General features: G+C 39.5%; 1 protein-coding gene across 2 annotated transcripts in view; it reads right to left on the bottom strand.

The window, feature by feature from the left end:
* Window positions 1–25,168, bottom strand: part of KIF5C (kinesin family member 5C) — a 122,421-nt gene that overhangs the window by 62,128 nt on the left and 35,125 nt on the right. For both annotated transcript variants that reach the window (XM_008171434.4, XM_008171435.4), the window contains exons 2-7: window positions 21,750–21,840; window positions 12,549–12,622; window positions 8,345–8,449; window positions 4,622–4,670; window positions 3,540–3,595; window positions 2,718–2,805 (exon numbers count right to left, since the gene is read on the bottom strand). In XM_008171434.4, coding sequence (XP_008169656.2) covers window positions 2,718–2,805; window positions 3,540–3,595; window positions 4,622–4,670; window positions 8,345–8,449; window positions 12,549–12,622; window positions 21,750–21,840 — 463 coding nt within the window. The remainder of the gene's footprint in view (window positions 1–2,717; window positions 2,806–3,539; window positions 3,596–4,621; window positions 4,671–8,344; window positions 8,450–12,548; window positions 12,623–21,749; window positions 21,841–25,168) is intronic.

Raw genomic sequence — 25,168 nt, 5'->3', positions numbered from 1 at the left:
TCATGCGAGTCATAAAGCATTTGAATTGAAATGGGTCTGGATGTAATTGTTGCCATGATGTTCATCAGAAACGCACAAGAGAATTTGTATGGGAAATTTAAAGTGATTTTTGTTGCTTTTGTGTCAGAGTGAGAGCCCTGGGGCCTGGAATCCTCAATTATCCACACAATAGGTACAGCATGGTCAGGCGCAGTGCAAGTTTCCATACAACATAAGCTTGGATCTAACCACATTGTGTTGGCGGTTGTAGTGAGATATCTAAGAGAAGATGTCAGACAAGAAACCACCTTCCCCCCCCCATCACCACTGACCTCATTACCATCTTTCTTCTCTCCCAAGCTTGCAATCTTTGTGTTCACTTCAGTTCCACTCTCTCTCTCTCCCCTCACTTTCTCTACAACATTCCCAAAGTTTTTCTCTTCCTCTCCCTACCTTCAACCCAGGCACTAGTTTGTTCTCTGTTGATTCCTCTCTGGACTTCTACGCCTTGGTGTGGGACTGGACATGAAGTTAAGAGTAGATTTGGGTGTTTAATCTAAAGAAAGTAGTAGAAACATGGAAGCATAGACAAAAGAAAGAAAGAAAGAAAGAAAGAAAGAAAGAAAGAAAGAAAGAAAGAAAGAAAGAAAGAAAGAAAGAAAGAAAGAAAGAAAGAAAGAAAGAAAGAAAGAAAGAAAGAAAGAAAGAAAGAAAGAAAGAAAGAAAGAAAGAAAAGCTGTTCTATAGAAGTTATTTAGGTGTGGTAAGAAAGGCAAAGGAAAACCAGAAGAGCACAGTACTTTAAAAATGGAAGGCGGTGAGAGTGTAGGGGAGAATGGTATTATCCACTGAGTAACAGCAAACTGAAGAACAACAAGGATTCAGAAGGAACTGCCAGAATTGTCTAGGAGGTAGTCATTTGCTTTTTTAGGAGAGAAGTTTCCAAGTATACTTGAGTAATGAGATATGTCTGTGCCAAACTCACTAGTTGCATCAAAGGCAGCCTATGCTATAGTCTGGGGACTGGGTCAATGATATCTGTCTTTTTCATCACCATGCCCAGCATAGTATAATGCACCATGATAATAGTTACAGATCTGGTATAGGGTGCAGTAAAAATACAACATAATAAATACATGTTTTAAAAGGTTTATTCGCTTTGAGGCTACTGGAACTCAGTCCAGGCCACTGCTGCAGTAGGATAAGGAAACAATGCAAAAGACAGCAGAATTATTTTGAAGGTCTGTTTAAACAACATTCTGCTGTCTTTATACGTTATTGTGACCAACTGATTCCTCCAGAATTTTGAATTATAGTACAGAAGAGGAAACAATTCTGCTTTTTAAAATCTTATTTGTTATATTCAGGTCTCAAAAATCTGGAATGTAGCCAATGAAATGTATGCATGCAAAGAAGCCCAAAATCAGTAGGATTTAAACACAGCCCCGTTTACTTAGTAAAGCACTTTGTGAATGTTAAGAATCTCATCATCAGCTAGGTAGGAAAGTATTATCTCTACTTTACAGATGAGTAAACTGAGGCAGAGATAAATCATAAAACTAGAACGAATCACAAAATTAGGGCAGGGACATAGTGGGAATATGGACAAAACCTAGAATTCACAAAATAAAACCCTCAGCCTGGAACCCACCAGATGCCTACATTCACATTTTCAAGATATCGGAGGTTTATTGAACAGCAGTAAACTGTGGACAAGCTAAAACATTTTAGAGCTGAAGTTATTAAATCTAGCATTATAATTTGGACTGATTTAAATTAAAATTTAATAGAAATCCCTTGCTCAAAAGTAAAATTACCTATTTTCCCGTGGTAAAAGCTTGGAAATTATTTTTCAGGTATAATTTATCACATCTTATTCAATAGTGACTGACAGAATAAACAAACTATAGTGAGCTATATGTAGTTAGTGCATCCATCCTCTGCTCATTTTCTTAGTGAAACACACATCATAACTAAAGTCAACACTAACAGACTGTCTACACAAGTCACCCACAATATAAAACAGCAATTAACAGTGATTTTAAATAAACCACTAGCTTGACAATATTTCATAACTTTTCATTCTATAACTTTTGTCTGCTAAAATAAATATTATAAAATAGTATTTAAAAATATTTTAATATGTTTTAAGACAATCTTAAAAAACAGTCTCCATGTTATTTTGAAAACAGTATCACACAAGCCATTCTTTAAAAAGTTATACCTTTTATGGCACACACATACAATAGTATATATCGCTGCTAAAAATGTAAGGAATCTCACAAAGCCTATGTCAAGAAATTGCAATGAATGCAATGCATGTTAAACTGAGGTACCAATTCAGCTCCCATTGAAGTCAATAAGAGTTTTCAAATTGTTATCAGTTGGAGCTGGATGAGCCCTAAATGTCTATTTGCACTTGATTTTCCCATTTGCTTTTTAATGGTCTCCAAGAGTCATTTACTGGGCCAAAGTTAAAAGATCTTCTCACATCACAGATCATCATTAAAAAGTCAACATTCACCAACTGTTCTAGCACACTGGTACCTGAGAGTGAGTGAGTAAGTAAAGTACTTAAACACATGCTTAATTGTAAACACACAAGCAATCCTGTTTACTTCAGCAGAATTATCCACGTGCTTTGATGGATTGGGATGTTATTTCCTAATTTAAGCAAGACACAAAATATAGGTACTAAGTGCTATTGTTTCTTTATATACTTCTTTGAGATCACTTACTTGTAACAGCTACATGGCGGTTTGCTTTCCCTTCATCAATGACATCCATAACTTCTTCAGGACTAGAGACAAACCTCTCTGTGCAGCCCTAGAAACACATAAATTCAGTACTTGGAAGTATAGAAAATGTGTCTTTGAACATTTTACATTACTATGAAAAGATTCATCTCTCTCAGGCAAAAATAAATATCCAATATGAACCTTCAAGAGAGAGATGGCCAAAATCTGCCCTCAAATTGATTTCAGTAGGGTTTATGGGGGGGTAACTTGAGAAGATTCTACTCTCAGATTGTATTAAAGGATCAATCAAATCAAACACTCCAAATAAAAGGATTCTATACAATCAGAAAATGCTGAAGTATCAAATAACTTCCATTAGAACGTCTAAATTCTTCTAGATTATTTTCCTCACAATTGCCTACATGTTCAGGGTTTTTATTCTGTAAATTCTATTGCCTTCACATGCACAAAGTGTCATAGGGATAGCCGCGTTTGTCTGTATCCACAAAAACAACGAGGAGTCCGGTGGCACCTTAAAGACTAACAGATTTATTTGGGCATATGCTTTCGTAGGTAAAAAACCCACTTCTAGATCTGAAGAAGTGGGTTTTTTACCCACGAAAGCTTATGCCCAAATAAATCTGTTAGTCTTTAAGGTGCCACCAGACTCCTTCTCCCCCCCCTCCCCCCCCCCCCCCACACAAACAAACTGCATGTTAAGGAAGGTGCAAATGGAAATCCCCACATAAAAGCAGAAGCTGGTTTAAGGTGGGGAGAAGGGGAAAATGAACTAAATCAAACATCTGAAAGTCTTCCTTATACCTTTACATATGGAACTCTGTTTTTATCCTCATGTACTGCAAGGTTCGTCTTTGACACTACAAGAAAGATTACATGTATTAGCAGTATTTCACTTACAAATTCTGTCAATTGTAGGAATGACAAAAGAATAATTTGAACACACTATAACAATTCATTACAAAACTCAGAATGAGGATATTTTTTCCTGTTCCTTACTTTAAAAGAGTTGCCCTCCCCTGAAATTAAGGGTTTTTTTAATCTAAAATGATTTTTATGGCTGAGAGCTTTTGTTGCACGCTCCAATCAATATAAACATGTATTGAAGAAACATGAAACCAACTTGGATTTCCTGAACAAAGCAAATATTTCAAAGGCTTAATAGAGTTCCCAGCCAACTTCACTGCTCTTGTGTTAATATTACAGTTCACCACCACCCCTCATCTCCAGACTAATTGAATAGGTGCAGGCTGGAACAGCAGTTGAAACAATCTATTTTTTTTAATGTTTCCAAATTCTTCTAACCAATAGAAACATAGGTAAAATACTGATTAAATCTTGGTCTATTCTCATACTCTGGGCTAAAATTTAACTATGTAAATCTAACCTAACTTCTGACAAATACTGTATAAAGTCTGCATTTCAATTGCAAACTGGCTGTAAGTCATGAGGTTTACATGTACAGCATGCATGAAAATAATGTTCGTTTGCAGGACTCAGAAGTAGTCTGGTTGGCAAGAAAGTACAAAATCTCAGAAGTCTCTAGCTTATAAGCAAGCTATGAATATCTACACTGGACACAAATGCACCTGTGGCACTTGGATTTTGTACACCACTGAAGCATCCTCATTTACACAGAAAAGCTGTGGCACACAGTGTCTCAACTATTCAAATGCCTCTTCTAATATCATAAAATAAAAGAGCCAGATAATCAGATAACCTAAACCAGTTTAAATAAAATTTAGAAATTCAGTCTTTCAGCTGTAAATGTAATTCAAGCTTTTCAATACAACAGCATTGAATCAATTATAAACAGGAAAGAAACACATTCCCCAAACTCCCCACAACCCAGCCAGTGGGGAACAAAAAAGCATGCTGTTACTTACCATCAAGTAAGTCCCTTATTTTGTCCAAGTAAATTTCAAAGTAAGAAACCTAGTGCAAAACAAGTATTTGTTTTAGATTTATAGCACTGACTCTAAACTATTCTTCTTTACTTGCACTGTCATATCTATGAAAATAAGAGGAGGCAAATGACTCAACTAAAAAAGTGTCCAGTACTACCCAGTGAAGAGTAATTTCACACTGGCCCATCAACAAAATAAGGTGAATAAATCTACCTTTGTTCTTTTCTTTCAGAAGTCTCTTGAGACATGTAGAATTGAAAATGCAAATTGAGATAGCAGAAAATTAACAAGCTCAAATGTTACCTTAGCATATGTAGTATAAGGTATCACTTTGACATTTGTAAAAGCTATATTGATGTACATTACATTACAAGAAGACACTTAGCAGGTTTAGTACAACATCTGTATTAAACTAGTTAATCCAAGTTAAGACCATCCTTAAAGTTAAGCACCTGCATAAGCGCTTTCTGAATTAGGACCAAAAGGAGGAGTGAGCTGAAGAGAAACAAATGCTTTGTTTAAAAATAAAAATTGGGAGAGACAATGTACAAAAACCTCAAAATAAAGGGCGAACTCAGCATTGGCATAAACAAGCAAAACCCCATTTAAGTTAATGGAGTTGTGGCTACTAGTATCTGGATTAAGTTTTGTCCAGTGAATGAGTATTTGTGTAGTTAGGCTCTGTTTTATCTGCATAAATTTTATTTTAAGGAAAAAATAAACTACACTCATAACTCTGTTGCCAATTTGTTTTAGCGTGACAAAAGTTTCTTTATCATTTACTGTAGCAGTGCTGCTGTAGGCAACTAAGGGACAACTTTATATTGTCAACTTATTTTGACATGTAATTATATCTATTGTAGGTCAGCTCCATTACATTTGTAATGGAACAAAATCTTTGTTTTCCTAGAGTTCACAACAAAGGCTAAAATGGTTAAATAGATGGCACTACTAAGTAGATGAGATTTAATAAGGCAATGATTGGCAAGAAAGAAGTCTAGAAGATATGCCATCATTCATTACAGGAGAAGACATGAACAAAGCTCATAGGTCTCAATTACCGTCTCCTCCTGGACACCAAAAAAGTTTCAGACTTACACATTCAAGTCAAGAGATGAAAGAGTGAAAAAAAACAACAGATTTCATCATAAGCAGCTGAGCTGGTTGAAGTTTTTTTGTTTGAAGTAATTTGTCAAAAAGCCCAAGAAAGTACCTACATTAATATTTCCTGTTTATTTTGTCAGCAGCTACACATTCAACTTCGTGTTCTATGGTTGATAAGCCATTAAACCAAATGTGAAGTTTTCAGAATGTGCCTCCTTATTTACTCTGTTTGACGGGATAATACACTACAATCCATTTTGTTAGGGTCTTTTTATTGCAGATCTCATTAATTTTTAAAATTAAATCTCTTTCAAAGTATTAGCTATTCAGGCAGGACAGTCAGGGTAGTTGCGTTATTGGGGAAAAGATTTTAATGGAATAATTCTTATTATTTAATGAAACCAGCGTACTGCATGCATTTTAAAACGAATTTCTGGTATTAACAGCCATTGGAAGATTCCATTCTAGGCCATTCGAAATCCTGTCCAACTCACTTGCTTTAAGGCTTTGCCAACACTAGCAATATTCAAACCCGTAAGTCACAACTCTACCACCTAGCCCACTCCATGCTAGCATTTTCATCATTGCTACCACTGATGGAGAATCACCAGTGATTAACTACAGGTCTACATTTTGTTAATGCAGTTGCACCCAAAGCTACAGGGATCCTACCCATATTTTTATACTATCCTATCACTGTGGCATGCAAGTGACTCTAATCCAACTCTGGCCCAGAATTTAAACTAAATTGACTTCTAGACACATTTCAACAAGAGATTGTTATAGCTTAAACAAACAGATTTAAAACTGAAATTTAGTGGCATGGCTTTAAGTGTCTGGGAATAACAAGAAGATACCTGTTTATATATACACACACACACACACTAGTCACTATGGGCTATGTGACAGCACTCCCTTCTGCAGTCTGCAATCAAGAGGAGTTTTGCCTGAGTAAGGAGAGATGACTATGGCTCCATGCTTTCCAAAGACCATGAGCCTCATGCCTCAAAACATTCACTTATCCCATGTCAAAATAAATAAATACTGATAATTTGCTATTGTATAACACCTATAATCAGGAGGACCTCAAAGCAATCTGCAAACATTAATGCTAATAAATTAATCCTTGTAACTGCACTGTGAGGAGGTAAGAATCCCTGGGTTAAAAAAAGGGAAATGGAAGCACACAAAGCTTAAACTACTTGCTCCAATCAGAGGCAAAGATGGGAGTAAACTTTAGGTTGCGCAAGCCCCGTTCTCCTCATTTTTCAGGCTAGCACTCTAATTGACACCATCAATCTGTTTAATAAATTTTTTACAAGTGATTACTGACATTACTGGGTAACTTGGATCACAAATTTAGGCTTTGAACAATAAAATAAATCAGAAAATAAACTTTTTAAAAAAAACTTTACAGATGTGTTCTCACAATAGTTAAAAGCATTATTTCCGCCCCCTACTTCAATTACTAGAGCAGCGCTCAAAGACAGATTTCTGCCAGTTAAATCTCTCAGACCTGTGATTTACTTAACACATTTACCAGAGTAGTAAGCACTAATACCAAGCTCTTATATTACACTTGTATTCAGTAGAACACAAAGCACTTTATAAAGGAGGTCAGTATCATTATCCCCATTTTACAGATGGGGAAATTGAGGCACAGAGGTGAACAGACTTTGTCCAAGATCATCCAGCAGCCCAGTAGTACAGCTAGGGAAGGGGGGCAGAAAAAGTGTGTTCCGGGCTGGGACCGAAGAGTTCGGTGAGCAGGAGGGGGATTAAGACTGGGGCAGGGTGTTGGGACGCGGGAGGAGGTCAGGGGTGCAGGCTCCAGACGGTGCTTACCTCAAACGGCTCCCGGAAGCAGCAGCATGTGCCCCTCTGGCTCCTAAGAGGAGGCGCGATCAGACGGCTCCATGCACCGCCCCGTCTGCAGGTGCTGCCCCTGCAGCTCCCTGGCCATGGTTCCTGGCCAATGGGAGCTGCAGAGCCGACGCTTGGGCGGGGGCAGCGTGTGGAGACCCCTGGCTGCTCCTATGTTTATGGGTTCCAGGAGCCGCATGGAGCCACAGCACACGCAGAGTGAGGCAAGCCCCCAACCCCGCTCCCCAGCTGCAACAGAGCAAGCCCCCGACCCCACTCCACAGGGGGAACTCGCGGGCCAGATTAAAAGGTCTGATGGGCTGAACGCAGCCCGCGGGCCGTAGTTTGCCTACCCCTGCTCTATAGTCTCTCACTAAAGTGCCATGCATATCAAATTGTTAATAACCAATAACAAGGGCTGATCTGAAACTCCATGTATTTGAGGTAGGGAAGCAATATAGAAAAACAGTGCATTATACTATTACAGAGATCTGAAAGAAATACAAAAAGAAAAAAAACTCAGCAAGGATATTTTCCATAGCCTAACTACAGCAGACACAACTATATCGGATTCCTGTACAAAAACCTATTTTATATTAATGGGTCTTTGAATCACCTAAGGAAAATGAAAAATCCTGCAATGAAATGTTACATTTTGTAACAAGATTGAGTTTTTACCATCCAGTTCCTTGTCTTCCATCTGACCCATTACATAACAAGTCATTTTGCATTTACCTTTATGTGAAACTCCAGGTTTTCATCCATGGAATAGATGTGATCAAAGATGTCATGTGCAATTCTTGGAATTATTCCCATTAACTGATGGTCGTGCAGCTTCCCCTAAAGACACAATGGAAAACTGTAACTTGAAAAGGGTTGTTTGTGTGTCAAAATAGAGAAGGCCTTCCTCAAATAAATCTTCACACAGTGGGCACCTCTGAACACGTCCCCTGCTCTCTAGGGATTTGCTTGATGTAAAACACACATTAAAAGGTGGCAGAGTGACTCAATGTGTTGGCACTCTTCACTCTACAAAGTGCCCACTAGTTTTGTCAGTTGCCGGCATTCTGTGCAGAATGCTCTCCTACTGCCAATCACACCATTCAACTCCGATTTAACTCAGAGAAAACACACAAACAAAACGCACACAGAAAATATGGAATGGTCTTCCTGGTTAAATTGAGATGTATGGAAACCTGCAGAAAAGAAAAACCTCCTGAAGCTGCATTCATCAGACTCTATTCTACCACTTCACTGGTTCAGGCAGCTAAAAAGGAATCTGGGAAGGCGGGTATTTTGGTTACACTGTGGCTTGATTTTGTTGGGCAAGCTGCCAAGATGCACAGTCTTGCAAACAGGACCATTCTCTTAGTGGGCACAGCCAGCTTCCTATGCCCTATCAAGCAGCTCCAAATATTAAGTAAAAACAGTTTCCCCTTTCTGTTGCTTTTCTTTATACAGATGAGTAACTTTAAAAGTGAATTATGATCAGAGCTTGAAACAAAATCTTTCTATGAAAATAGCAGAAAAAGATCTCACACCTTGTGCAGTCATTTACATTCACACATAGTTAAAGAAAGGGCCTGATGATACAATAGAAAGGATTTTTTCCAGTGATTATGAAATATTATTGAAACATATGGACTCAAGAAAGATATGGTCTGCAAAAACAAACCCCATAAAAGTGTTAACATCACTAATAAAAATGGTCAACATCAGAGAAGATGTTGATTTCGGTATCATACCGCTACTTTTAAAAATTGGGTAGATGTCCATGTTGCTATGAATCATGAGAAATCATTTTAAAAATATAGTCAGTAGTCATTTCTATGAGTAAAACCCATTTCAACTGTAAAAGCAACACACAAAAATCAGAGCAAGTTAGGAAGAAAAAACTGCGAATTTACAGACTAGTTATATAGCTTTTTAGACAATGTACAAATTTCTGGATCTTAGTGGTTTGTCACATACAATTGTCCTACCAATCAGTCAGCTATTATTACTGTTTTCAGATACAGTCCCTGTAGACACAACTTGCTGCATTTAAATACACTGGAGCGGGTGAAGTGACAGTCATCTTATAAACATTAAGCCAGTATGACAGAAATTAAACATGAAAACTGGTACGTTCTATATATAGCGGTCTATCTCAAGGATTTTGTTGAAAGTATCCACTAGTTTTCTGCCCTTGAATTACAGATCCTAGGGAAAAATAGAATCAATTATACTGCTACATGCCCCTTCCTAGAAAAGCAGAACTCAGCTATATTTAGACCATGAATAGTCAACTAATGTTAAAATGTGTATATGTTTTGGTATTTATACAAAGTTAACGTTAACCACTATATAGTTTGGCTTGGAAGAATTAGATTTTTACTGGTAAATGTTAGTAAACATGATTTCACCATACAAATACAAACCACTGTAAAAGTATTTCTATCGACAATAATTAAAATTTACAGATAAGCAAGCTAAGAAAAATGCTGCCTGACAACTTTGTGTTTGATTTAATTATATTTACTCTGTATATATTGACAATTTGTGATTTAATGATCATAAAGTTTGCAGTTTTTGAATCTCAATGTCTGTCATTAAATAACTGTCTCATCTCCTCAATTTCTAGGGCCAGGCCCTGTTTCCATTGAGGTCAATAGGAACTTTCCTCAATGGAAGCAATATCATGCTCACAAAGACAACATTTTTCCTCCTGCCGCACAGAAATACTTTTTTCAAGAGGCTCAGCATAGTGGGATTTATTAACATTTGCACATTGTGATGCACTGAAAGAGGAGAAAATTTTATTCTACTTCACTATAAATCGAGTTTCACTAAAATCAGAGTTCACTGAAGCAGGTTCCACTGTATTAGAATTTAAAAAAAAAATTCATATCAATGTTGGAAGGCAAGAGAAACCAAGGTGGCCTAGTCACACAGAAGTTAAAGCTACAAAACTCTCATTGTTCCAGTTGTAACCTCAAGAATGGTTTAGAGGAAAGTTCTACTGTTGCCATCCTGACAGTGCTGTCAGTGAACACACCAAAGCAGCAATGCTTTGCTCATTAAAACCCTTCATTTTAATAAGAACATTATTTCCCACGTTTTAACATGGGCGACAAGCAGCAGCTAGTGAACTGTAACACTGAGACAGTGCTCTTATTTCAGGCCGTTGACACAACAACAAGGACCTATGGCAGACTTGCTTCTGAAGAGTCTAGCGTGAGCTCAAAGCCCATATGAATCAATTGAATATAAACTTACGTGAGATTAGTGGACAAAAGAAAAAGGTACCTCCCTATATATGCAGATTGATACAAGTCTTATCTAGTTCAATGTGGCTTTCTCAGGCTTACAAATGCAAGACATGAGTTTACTAGAGGTCCATTGTACTACTTTGTCCTGTTAAGTGTAACACTGAAATGTGAGATATTTCACGTATATTACAGAAAATCCACCATAAAAGCTTCACCTTAAGGATTTAATATTTCTTCTATGAATTTCCCCCTTTAAAGTATTGTAATGGCATTACAAGAGGATGTTGGGTTAAAAAGAGGGATTAAAGCTGAAAACAGACATGATTCCTCTTTAAATGTGACAGGTGACTTTATTAATTTTTTTTTAAATAAAAAAAAGGGAAGAAAATGCCCCCTTTTCCACAGCAGGCAGTTTTCCTTATCAGAGTCTGTAATTCTGAATATAAATTGACTTGAAGAAATCTTTCCTCATAGTACGTGAAAGCACCAGCTCAAGCCCTGCAGACATTTTGATTTAATTACATTCTGAGCTGGTGGGATGACTGAATAATCCACCATCTGTGTGGATTGAGTTGATGTTTCCTCTCCCCTCCCAGCCCTCAATTTACAAAAGGAAGTAAGGGCAGACTTAATTAGACATGAGCCATCATTGCTCTGTAAAGGAGCAATTGTGGCAAACAAACAGCAATTCTACAAGCACCTGAAAACAAAACAAAAAAATTAAAAAGCTGAAGAAAACGTTACTGGCTTTCTCCCTACACCTTTAGGTTAATTAGGTCACTTGTATTAATTGTTCAGCAAATCTGCTTGATGCTGCTAAACAAGTTTGAGTAAGACTTCTTTCCTGGTTGGAGCTGCTTCTTTCACAGCCTTCTATTTACGGTTTGTAGCTTGAACTGAAAATATGCTGGAAAAAAGTTATCCAGCTTCTTATATACTGACTTTGGGAGGCTCTTGCTGTGAGACAGATCTCAGCCCAACACTCAGACTGCATCACGTGTAAGTAAACCCATCACACAATTAAATGTTTGCAGAGATTCAGAGGATTAGATCAAGAGATCAAAATATCATCTAACTGCCTGTGCTTGTAGGGTACCTTCCCCTTGTTAAGGGTAAGATGCCCTGAGGCTGCAGACCACATTATACTTCTCTATGCTGGAAACATTGATATACTCAGGACTTCAGCCTTTGGCCTTGCATTCCTCTCTTCAAGAGCAATGATTCAAATGCTCAGCTTTTTATACTGCAGCATGCGTGAGTAGAATTCCCGTAAGAGGATTGCAAGTGAGAAAAACAAAAATTGAAGGATGAATTTTCACAATGCTGCATTCAAGATGAGTACACAAACCCTTATTATTGCTTTTGTTTTGTGATTAACAAATCCCATTCTAAACCTCTAAAAATACATACATCTAACCTGGTATGATAAATCTGGAGAATCTGCAGTTTGCACTTGTCATTCACTGTTCCTTATGTCAGCTACTTATCAATAAAAACCCTTGAGAAAATTCTACACTGAAGAAATCTCTACAAGCATTATAAATAAGACATATGTAAGTCTTCTTACGTGCCATTTGTATGCCACAGAAGTACAATTCATTTTTCTAGGCATCCAGATTGTCTGTAGTAACCGATTCCATTTAATTCCCAAATTCCTACTCAATTACAATCAAATATTGCTAGTTTACCTCCATAGTATGTGTTTTTCCCGAAGACGTCTGTCCATAAGCAAAAATTGTTCCATTGTAGCCTTCAAGAACATCTGCAGGAAAGAAGAAAATAATCAAAATCCAAATTGTTGTCTTAAATACTGCATTTTCAGAAAAGTGTTTAGCAAATCACTATTTACATTGATCAAAATTCAATAAGAAAATGAAGAAATTTGTGGAAAGAAACAGAAAAGCACATAGATGTACCAAGTCACTATGTTAATGAAAAAAGTGGGATTTGATTTCTTTACAACAAGATCTAATTTAGATAATTAGAAAATCATTTGTACCCCCTAAATTTATCAAATACTGGAGAGAAAATGAAAAACTCAGATATAAGTTTGATACTACCATTTCCCATACCCATGGCATTGGCAATATTTACAGCTTCATTAATTTTCCAGGGAGTAGTGGGGAGGGGGCAGCCTGAGAGCTGGAGGATTTGGGGTTTATTTTATTCTGATTATATTTGCTGGTGAATATTTATCTGTTAAGGCAGAATAAACAATCCTTTATAATGTGTTATTAGCACTATGTTTTTAATTTATAGAATGGACGCCTATAGAAGTTTTTATAAAAACTAAAAAGAAATTAAAAAATGGAGTAACCAGAAAGTTCTAAACAATGAGTTATCACACAAAAGATAAGCACTCTAAAAACCAGAAACATACCGTAAGTATTAGTTTCTACAAATCTAAATACAGGAATCTGCAAGGAGTGTTAGCCAAGTGAAAGCTGATTTACCCATGAGAGTAGGAAGCTTTCCTGGGCAATGGCCATCTACTTACAGCAGCTTTTATTACAAAACACTAAAATATACACACCACCTATATTTCTAACCCTTATGGCTGCCAGTAAACAAGCAAACCAAATTATTGAATATGAATCGAGTACAACCAAATGTAGTGCTATCTTCCTAGGTCTCTGCAGAGGGACAGCGCCAGAGCCTCTGTGGCTGCTCAGAATTTCCCTATACTACCACAGAGTGAAAAATGAACATCTTCTCAACTTCTATTGCTGTACTTTCATTCAGCAGTTGCAGAGGCAGGCACTGGAGCCAACGTAGCCCACACCCTCTCTGGATAGTACAGACCCGGCATGGACACTGGGTACTCACTCTGCCTGCTAGCCTGCTCTGAAGCTCACACAGAGGTGTCTTCACTGCAGTAGGATTCAAGCTAGCCTGGGTTGGCTCACCTGTGCACAGTTTTTGCTGTGTAGTTATACCCTCAGTGTGGCACGGTGTCCCATTCTGACACACCTCTTGCCACTGAGGAGCAGTATAAAGTATCAGAGACATGCCACCTGCCACTGTAGCAGCCAGGAGGGGAGGGGGAAAGAGAGAACGAGAGAGAGACCGCGTATGTGTACACAAGAAATAAAAATGCTCCCCTACCCTTCTAGCATGCAGAGAAGGCTGAATGGAGACTTCAAATTGGTCAACCAACTATGAGCTGGAGACTGGTTTAAAAAAATAAAACAGAGTCCCAAGCAGGGTCCAGGGACAATAACTTGGTAGGAACTCCAGTACTCGGTCCTTTCTCTGGTGCATACAGGATGAGGGAAAATGAATCCTCACCTCGGCACTGCCCTTTGACAATGGGCCCTCCATCTTTCCTAGCAGTCTTTGGCTTTTAGGTTTAGTCCTCTCTGGCTATTAGGTATCTGATAAGATTTCCAACCTGTTTCTGTGCAGGTTGATGGGTATCAGGAGGGTACATGCATGGAGGGGTCCAGAGAGAAGAAGAGAGAGATTAACAGGAAGGATACATTAGGAGGGAGATGGAGATGAAGAGGGGAAAGTGAGACAAGAAAGAGAAAATACAGGGAGACAGTTGAAAATATAAATGAACAGGAAAGCAGGAAAAAAAAAAGGGAGGGAATAGAGACTGAAGACAACTCAAGCAAAGAGACACCATAATCTGATATACAATAAGATTGAAAAAGGAAAAGGAGCGAAGTTATATTTTTTAAAATATATTAAAAAGAAAGTTGATTGGTACAATGTTATAGTTCAATACAGCACACAACAGTACATAATTGTTTATTTACAATGTAAGCGGGATCTTCAGGCACGGGGGGGGGGGAATATACACAGGTGTTCCTAACACTCATGGATTTTTAAGAACTCAGGCTAGCAGTACTGGATAAATTTTTCAGGTCCTGAAATCAAATAATCAGATAATAATGCAGAGTAACAGAGTATCTGTGCATCAAGGTGATTAAAATACATTTGCACTCAGATCATCTTATCTCCTCTTTCCATATATAAAAATATCACAGAAATAAAATGTAGCTTTCCCCTTCCCTAGCGAGAGAAGGCCTGTAATAAATTCACAAATGGAAAAAGAGTATGAAAAGAAGTCTACTCTGGTATAAACAAACTAGTCCATGAATTCAGCCCAGCCCATTATATTTACCAAGGGGCCTCTAAACAGGTCCGAGTTTCTCTTTATTATTTCACAACATTCATTCAGAATTCCCTTTTGGAAGAAGCATCTTATTGATTTGCAGTTAAATGAAGCGTGAGCTCAGGCAGACAGAAATGCCTATAGCAGTATTAGCCTGAATATTATAGAGACAACAGCCTTCCCAGAGGTCTGGTTGCAGCTAGTTCAATTATTTATAGGCCTTGATTCTGACCACCATTATACCTGCCTACACCAAAACTAAACAAATTCACTTGTAATTTCCTGGGTGCGATTTTAATGCCACTTTTCTAGAAAGCTTGAGGCACATCAGACAAGGTGTTTAGAAGGTCTGATGGTTAGAGGGGGGATTCTCTCATTTAACATTTTCTTAACTTTTGTGGATAATCAAAACTTTAAAATGGCTTGCCCTAGAAACTCAAAATTTGAGTTTCTATCTGTTAGTCTAGGCAACCAACAATGCCTGGGGCAGCCTAGGAGGGCTGTCGTGGGTGGCTGGATAGGGAGGAATGCCTAAAGCAATGAAAATCTGGGAAATATCTGTGGTAGTAGTGATAGGGTTACCATACGTCCGGATTTTCCCGGACGTGTCCAGCTTTTTGGGCTCCAAATCCCCGTCCGGGGGGAAATCCCAAAAAGCCGGACATGTCCGGGAAAATTGGGACATGCGGGGCCAGCGGTGCTGGGCCGGGGGCCGGGCCGGCGGTCGGCGGTGCTGAGCCGGGGGGCCGGGGGCCGGACCGGCAGTGCGGTGCCAGGGGCCGGGCCGGGGACCTGCAGTGCTGGGCGGGCCAGGGGTGCTCGGCCAGGGGCCCGGGCCGGGGACCGGCACCCCAGGGCCCGAGCCGACCCAGGCTGGAGACGCCGGGGGGGCCAGACTGGGTCGCGCCTCCTCCCCCCCACACCCCCCTTACCTGCTTCAGGCTTCCCGCGAATCAAATGTTCACGGGAAGCAGGGGAGGGGGCGGAGTTGGGGCGGGGACTTTGGGGAAGGGGCGGAGTTGGGGCGGGGTGTGTGTGTGGGCGGGGCTGGGGGCGGGGCCCGTGGAGTGTCCTCCTTTTGGAGGCTCAAAATATGGTAACCCTAGGTAGTGAAAGCGGGAGGGAGAACCAGAGTTGACCTTAGGGGTGGGCGACAGCCCAGGGCGCCATAGTTGAGGTGGGGGGTGCCATGGTGAAGAGGCAAGGGCGGCGGGTGAAGCTTCCCCTGGGCCCCACCCACTTGGCCCCCCCAGCCACTGCTCGCAACGTCCCTCGTCTCCTCTCCTCTCTCTCCCAAGGCGGGGGCGGGGGCTCATAGGGAGGAGAGGAAGGAAATGGCAAGGAGGGGGGCCTTGCTGGGGAAGGGGGTGGAAGAGAAATGCAGCGAGCTGCAGAGGTCTCATGGAAAGGGGGTGGAGGAAAAGAGGGTCACACAAGGTATGGCTTGTGAGATATTTAAAAATTCAATTTGCTGAACAATAATATCATGCCAAAATACACATAACATTATCTCTAAAGTTATGAACATAAGCACGTTTCCAAGATAAGTCTGGGGAGAGGCTATGCCAGTTCCTCAGAGACAAAGGGCAAGCTGACGCCTCAGCCAGGTGTGAACAAGGCTGATGGACCATGATGTGCTAAGTGGCCATTTTTTGGCAAGGAAGGGGGCAGGGACAAAAATGTACATCTTAGCAAAAATACTGCATGGAGCTTCCTTTCTTCACCAGACTGCCTCTCCCCTTGACTCCCAGGTAGAACTGCTTCTGAGAGGGAGGGGGGACAAGACTATAAAAAGAAGGGGCAGACAGCCCAAGAGATCCCTCTCTCTCTCTCTCCCTTCCCACCTCATTCTCTTTACCTGTGAAGGACAAAAGGAAACAGCATTGGACTCTGGAGGAGGGGTCCTGACCTGAGAGCTTGGTCAGTAATCTGCTGCAGCATATGGTGGGAAACTTTGCTTGAATCTAATATAGTTTGTCAAGTTCAGCACTAAAAGACATTTTATTTTTATTGTAACCACTTCTGACTTGTATGCCTCATCACTTATACTAAAAATCCGTCTTGTTATAGTTAATAAAACAGTAAAACAAGTTAATCTAATCTATTGTGTTTAAATTGGAGTGTCTGGGTACTCTATTTAAAATAATAAAATAGCATAGTATTCCCTTAAAGGTATAAGGGACTAAATATATTTGTAATGTCCAGGAGAGGGCTGGGCAGTACAGAACATACATTTCTGGGGAACAGCTGGAACTGGGGGTATGTTGGAGTCACCCTGCAGCATAGCCAAGGCTGGTAAGAGCCAAGGCGTGGCTGGCTGCAGCACACAGCCATATCTGGGAGTGACTACGTGCTGGAGGCTGTTTGTTTGTGAGCCGTCCAGGTTGGAGGCTACAGCAGCAAAGCATTATAAGGGGCACCCCAGATTACAGGGCAGGGGTGACACAACTATTCATTAGTCTGGATTGTGCCCCGCTATGTCATAATGGTATATTACACAATTGATATGTAACCTTCACTGGCTCCAAAATTAAATACAGCATTTGCTTCAAGGGGTTGGTCCTGACCACTACAGCCCTGAAAGTTCTAGGTTCAGGTTCTCTCACACCACATTCGGATGGATGTGTGCACATGCATATATACACTTGGTTCTTATCACTTTCTATTTTCTCTCCCTTTCTCTCAATCTGTTTTCTGTCCTTTTGGCTTGTAATCTTCCTCTGCTCTGAGATAGAGCCTAGAACATTTAAGGTTCTGCTGCAATATATAAACAAAGAGGGTTTCACAATGGAAAGCTTTCCACGTAAAATGTCCTCTTCCTTTGTGAGAGAGATTTTTGCTTTGGCCTTTGTCAGTTATATTGCCTTTGGTGACTGCAGCTCCTGCAAAGAGTCATGGAGTGAGAAGTGGTCTGTACACACACACACACACACACACACACACTCGAGTGCCCCTCTTCTGAGTCATCATTAATTCCTGACCCAACCGGTCTCTATAAACACATTTTAAGTGTTATTCTTTTCTTCAAACTCTAAAATCCAAATGAAACTAATCCTTAATCCAGGATATCCCCCTGTACCCACATGCCTGCCCTCCCTGCTTCCCTCGATCGACACAGTGAGCTCAGCCATTCAGCTATTACGGTGTGGTAAATATTAGTACATGCTGACCACTGAGGATCAGGTCATATGGGACCACATTCTCTGGCCCATTTCAGTCATTTTTCTCCTTTGTTATCATTCCTGTCCTTGCTACTTAGCCCTCTCATACTTATACCCTCTCACAGAGTCTGTTTGTTCCTTTCCACAGTTTCTTTTTTTTTTTTAAAGCAGTGTTAAAGAATAGCCTGTAAAAAGAAACACTTAAACTTGAAAATAGGGCCACTTGTGTCCTTAAACCTGTTTGTAGACCCTGTTTGTAGACTCTGTATAATGAAAGTTTTCTTGCATGTGTTTTTAAATTTAAAAAAATTACTTCAGTGCTCCTATTTTCTGTGGAGAATAAATGCTTTCCTCCAGAATTCATGAGCCTTTTTTAATTAAAAAAAAAAAGGGTGGGTGGGTGGGAGGGCTTATTCTGCTCATTCTGTTTAAACAGGTTACTGGTATTTATATCTGATATAAGATCCTAAGGCAAGACTTTTAAACATTAAATATAATCTAAAACAATATACAGTTTTAAAAATATTGTTGAATCAATTATCCTAGAAGTAGGCAGTATAATCCAGTATTTCTCTTCCACCTACAATTCTATAATTAAATATTCAAAAAAGTACACAAGTAACTGAAAGAGATAGTCAATGGGCTATTCAATGAGAACTACCCAAAAAGCAATTACCACAAAGAAATCATTAAAACAATTCATTGTCTCTTCCTCCAAGGCTGCACATACACAGTAAAAATTGCTACAACTAAAAAGCAAAGCCCACTGAATAGCTAGTGTTGGCCATTACATATCGACCACGTAGTTTAACAACGTCTAGTAACCATGGTGTTTAATTCCTTTCAGTCAGCAGTATTCTTCCAATAGGACAGTGCATGAAAGACAAAGACCTCAGACCTAATCATCTCTCTGTATAGGAAAAAAGCTGAAGCCTTTTTTCTGATGATAAAAGACCAGATCAGAGTGGAAGGAACAGGAGGGCAGAAAATAGAGCAAAAGAAAAAAGAATGAATATACGACCCACCATGGCCTATTATAATCCTTCAAAAAAATGGATTTTACAAAAATCACCACACTGGAGAGATTAACAAATGCCTCTAAAATCTAGATTATTATACTACATAGATTGTTTCTGTACAAAAGTGTATGGTTTCATATGGTCCACATACATAGGGATATGAAAATAATTTGGCTTAGCTATTGCTGTTTATTAAAAAGGACTCATTTAGAAAATTCTACTGTCAATGCAATTATTATAACCATAATTTTAGAAACCAGCGGTCAGTCATTAAGACAGCTGGCATTCTCCACAATTATATTAATCACAATGAAACCACTGGGTCCTGTGAGAGTATATTTTGAATAAGGATGCAAGAGAACTATTGGAAAGCTACTTAAACATAAAAACAATGAGTCTGGCACCCAGGATGCCAGCAAGATAACATCAGTAAATATTTTCAATGGAATGCATTCAATCAGTGTTTTCCAAAAGCTTTTGAAAGCTGAGTCCCAGTTGAGGAAAATGAAACAAATCATTCCCCTACTCCTCCAACCCAACTCCCATTGTGTTGTTAAAGGCAGACCCTTCCTAATTTATACAATCCCTATAATTGGGCCCCCTCCTTTGGAAAACATTGGGTGTAGATCTTCATAGCAGGATACTACTTTTTTTAATACCTTGAGCCATGAAATAGTTAATGTTGACATTTAAAACAACATCATTGGCATCGGAGTTAAACCCCATTAAAAAGAATGAGGCAGTTCAGACCTCAGAGCTGTTGTTTCAGGCTCTCTATGAACTCAGGTAGATGGATATCCATCTGTTCAAAACACGAAGTGAGTGTAGATTTCCTTTGCAACCATAACAGCTGAAGACACAGCTTTAATTTTTGGGGGGAGAGGGAGAGGGAGACTCTGGAGAATAACAGAGGTGGGTCCACACTTCCCCAGCCAGCCCTTCACACCCCCAGGAAGCATGCCTCACACTGAGAGTAACACTGCATTAAACAACAAATCGATGCACCTCTGGACAGTTTATAACACCCTAAAGGAGTATTAAAAAGCTTTAAGCAAGGCTGTCACGTGCTTTCAGCATCCAAAAAGTGCAACCATCTGCCTTGGTGTCTTATTTGCCATGATGAAACAGATCTGGGCTGACCCTGAGAGGTCCTGAACAACTACATGGCCACCTGCTATTGCTCAGCCCCTCTGGATCACATCCTTAGAGGGTGTTGAATAAGTTCAGGGTTCTCAAGTTAAAGCATAAAACTGAAATGACTTATAGTAATTTTTTTTTCAGATACTGATGTGCAATCTGACCATCACTAAGGTATGTCTACACTGCAGCTTGGAGCATGACTCCCAGGCCAGACAGACAGACACATGCAAGCTCTACTTGAGTTAGTGTGCTAATGAGCTAGCAAACCAAGCTCAGGCCCCAGGGGTCAGGCATGCTCATAGTTTGGTGGCTAACCCATGCCACTGCCCATGCTTCAAAGTCCACATTGCTATTTTTAGCATACTAGATTAAGCAGAACTAATGCATGTCTGTCTGCCTGGGCTGTGAGGCATGCTCCCAGCAACAATGTAGACGTACGTTTTTTGTGTGTTTAGCTTCCTTTAATGGGTGCTATCTGTGCTCAAAGCAGCAGCAGAATCAAGCCCTTCGTGTTCTCTTCTTAGACCAGGGGTTGGCAATGTTCAGCACGCGGCTCGCCAGGGTAAGCACCCTGGCGGGCCGGGCCAGTTTTATTTACCTGCTGACGCGGCAGGTTCGGCCGATCGCGGCCCCCACTGGCCGCGGTTCACTGTCCCAGGCCAATGGGGGCGGCGAGAAGCGGCACAGGCGAGCGATGTGCTGGCCACGGCTTCTCGCCACTCCCATTGGCCCGGGACGGCGAACCGCAGCCAGTGGGGGCCGCGATCGGCCGAACCTGCTGCATCAGCAGGTAAATAAAACTGGCCCGGCCCGCCAGGGTGCTTACCCTGGCGAGCCGCGTGTCGAACGTCGCCGACCCCTGTCTTAGACAATAAACATCTTTGAAGCCATAAACTATTGTAGTAAAGTACCTCAGCAGCAGCTGATCTTCATCCTTTTAGCAAAACTGAAGTTTCTCATCTTTCTTGAAGCCAGTCTATCATCTTCAGTTGGATAGGTGACCAGGCCCTGTCCTATGGTCCTACCCACATTTAGGAAAGTTTTTAGAAAGCAGTCTCCACTACTGTTTTGTGGGATTTTTTTTTTCTTTTTTCAAAAAAAGGTTCCTGCTAACATGGGTTTAAAACAGTTTCCATAGTCACAGTACAGCAGACAAAAACATGTGAAACCAATCTTAGAAAGCCATTTTCTAGATGAGGTGCTTTCCTATTGTTTTATCTAGTGGAGGAAATAGTTTCTGACAGGGTTTTAAAATGATTCCACACTTACTAAACAAACTGTGTTTAACCCACGTTAGCAGAAATTGTTTTTAAAACACATTTAAAAGCTGGTTCCTACCAGAGGATGAACTCCAATATAAATGGGACAATACAGCTTTTATAGTTAAATCCAGAAAAAAATGTAAGGTTTACATTTGGTGTAATAGAGAGCAATTGTGACATCACTTACCTTTAACAATCTGCTTGGCACAGGCATTATAAACTTGTTCCTGGGTCGTGTTTGGTGGTAACACTCTATCAAAGACATAAGGTTTTGCCTGCTGAAATAATAAAACACAAAGTAATGTTTTAGAAAATGGTAAAAACCTATAGCCAAAGCAGTAAGAAGGCAGAACCCATTTAATAGGCACCCTGATAAAAGGCATGGCTGTTTAAATTAGGGAAGATGTTCAATGCAACAGAAATGATGTATTTCAGTGAACAAACAATGAATAAACGACACATCTGGTGTTGTCTGAAAATCTGTTCCCAGTCATTAGCAAATATGGAGTGGCACATGTTGCCCTCAAATTTCCTATGTATTTAGCTCATTGAATTGGATAAAGTTAAAGAAAGTAGAAGGAAACAATGGGCTAAAATGTGACCAATGTAATCCTGAGCTCTTCCCCATCTCTTCCAGAATTTAAGATAGAAAATCCATATTTCTAATCTATGATTGAAAAGGAATCTGTGTCAAAGTTCATCACAACTTTCTACCATTCTCACTGTAGGGGTAAAGATCACTGAAGACAGACCAAATTAATTCAAATTATCATCAGTTTTAAAAGCCCTGCTTTGCTGTCTAACCAGCCCCATATCAATCTTGAGTGTTGTTAGCATATTTTGATTATTTGGAAAGAAAATAGCTGGGCTTCAGCTAAGTGCTGAAAAAGCAAATAAGTTGAAGCATAGCCGTAACCAAAGAAAAGAAGCCAAGGAGTGGAAGGCCTAACCAGTTAGTAGACTAGTCTTTTACTCAAAGAATTACAAAGATTTTTGGCTTGAACAATATGAATGCTTTTTTGTGCACTAGAAACAAATATGATTACAAAGTGAAGCACATGTTTATGAAATGAAACAAGAACATTTGGCTTAGGGGATTTTATTATTGGGATTTTCTCAGGTTGCAGAGGATGATCTTACCACAGAAACAAAGTTAGCCATGGATTCTAAATACCATGGCAAATGGTGCACTGAAAAGACATGAATAAGTAAGTGGAAAAATGATACATGTGCATTAACGAAGTGGAATCTGCTTTTCTTCTTTCTGGCAGCAACATGGGATTGGTTACAAAGAAATACATGCCAGCTATCCTGAAATAAACCTTTGATGTGGAAGATATTAAAAGGTAAATAATTTTTAAGACAAAAGCTTAGATAGCATCCTTACAGATCAGTAAAAACAAGCAAATGCTAAGCTATCTTCATTTAAAATAAGATTTCTTCAGTTAAATGCCATGAAGAACAGAAGCCAATTCCTCTCTCTCTCTCGTTTTCCACCAAAGAATGCAATACCTCCAATCCAAAATACAATACTTGTTCTGAAACAGCATTACAGGGATTTCCAAGTAACTGATTGATGGCTAAATCTGCCATAATGGTCACACTCTTGTCAATCGTGCAATCACATCTGCCATCTGTAGCCAGCTGTTCAAATATTTGTGCTTGACTCACTATTTTCTTGTTGCACTCTGATTTATTTTAAGCTAACTATGTACCTGACACTTCCGTAACTCTGAACATTCACTTCTTAAACTACAGTAAAACACATACAAGCAAGATAAATATAAAATATATTAGAAAAAGCTCATCCTTAAGATATGAAATACTGTAGATAAGAACATATATTACCAACTTTTTTTTTTTTAAAGTTGGAGGCACATAAAACTATGTACAGTCCTGTTGTAATAAAGCATGTGTGGTATATTCTCAAAGCACAGATCTCAAGTAGCCTATGTGAAATGAATTTAGTTGCCTTCATCCAGTTCCTAGTTAATAGGTTTCCATCTCTCTCTCATGCACATGCATGATCCCCTTTTTTGATATCTTAAGGGCTTGTCTACACTGGGAAGTTATTCTGGAATAGGGTAGGGTGTGAGTTTAAAGTGCTATAGCTATTCTGGAATAATTCCCTGAGTAGAAAAAAGAGCATCTTTTCCCACTTCAATTTAATCCACAATAGCTATCCTGGTTAATTTCCCCATGTAAGGCAAGCCATGAGCAGAAAGCCCAAGGAAGGACTGAATGTACATGGAGCCTGAACTACCCTCTCACCCACAGAGACATTTGCCCCAGGTTAGGGGTGAGGCACATTAGCCAAGCAATACGGCAGACCTTGCACCATATTGTTACCATGTACACAGAGAACTTCAGTCTCCAGGGCAATCAATCCAGATCTTTCATGAGCACTCAACAAGAAAAATGCCAGAGATCTTCAAGAACTCAGGTAGATGATCCATCATAATTCTGTTGTACACAGCTGAAAGGGTAAATTTCACAAGCACTATCTGCAAGTTACAAACATTAAATTGTTTTATTGATCAAACTAAAAAGTAAAAGAGTGTGAGCAAACAGCTCAAAAAATGCCATGTAGGTTAAATTACCTCATACAGTTCTTTTGAAAAAAATACCAGCTAATTTATTTTATATCACTTCTAGCAGTCTCACCACATTAATTTTCAACCCAGATGATCACTTGCATTTTAGAAAGGAGAGCTTCAAAAATGATATACTAATAGCAACAATAACTAACTAAGGAAAATTAGACTGCAAGATTCATCACAGCTGTCTAGAACCATTAACTTCTGACCTTATGAGGCATCCCTGAAATCACACACTAAAATTAGAGATGGACCCAAGGCACAAGTTTGGGCAAGCATTCAAACTCCTAGAGTAGGGAGCTCTTTAGATCCAGGGCTTTGGTATAAAGTAATCTCTAACAAACACTGTTACTGGTAGCCAAATTCTGAAGCTATTAAAGAATGGGTCCCAATATATCCAATTCAATGGACAGTACTCTCTCTAAGAAAAGTTATAATTACATTTAAGGTAGTGTAAACAGGGTTCTCCAACTCCTCTATCCCCCACACACTTGTTCTTTAGGCTACCATCAATCTCCTACCATGAGCTCCTCCCACACCTGTCAGTTTTTCAGGTTTAATCATAATGTTGTTCACACCTGCCTTTATATAATACTTTTAAACATTCCAAACTCTTCACACCTTTGCTTTGTTTTTTCCACATGTGAAAAAAGGTACAAGTAGCAAATGTTTTATAAAATGGACTAACATGAGCTCACTTTAACTTGTAACATCAACATACACACACACACACAAAATCTATGTTAAAGGAACATTAAGACTCCAATACCAAGCACTCAAAAATTAGGAAATGCAAGAATTAAGGTAGTCTACAACCTTAATTCAGACCCTTTATGCATATGCATGACAACACAGTTTTCAATTACATGATCATATATTTTTTGCACAAGATTATTGTGACAATTGGGCTATAACTTGTGCCTGCTTAGGTATTTACCATTGAAAATAGGTTAAGACATTTTCAATAAAGAATGATATAAGCAGGTATAAGAGAACAACACAGAGACTA

The sequence above is a fragment of the Chrysemys picta genome, chromosome 11, assembly GCF_011386835.1.
Source record: "Chrysemys picta bellii isolate R12L10 chromosome 11, ASM1138683v2, whole genome shotgun sequence".
Taxonomy (NCBI): Eukaryota; Metazoa; Chordata; order Testudines; family Emydidae; genus Chrysemys; species Chrysemys picta.
Note: the sequence above shows the minus strand (reverse complement) of the source record. Positions and strands in the feature narration are given on the sequence as shown.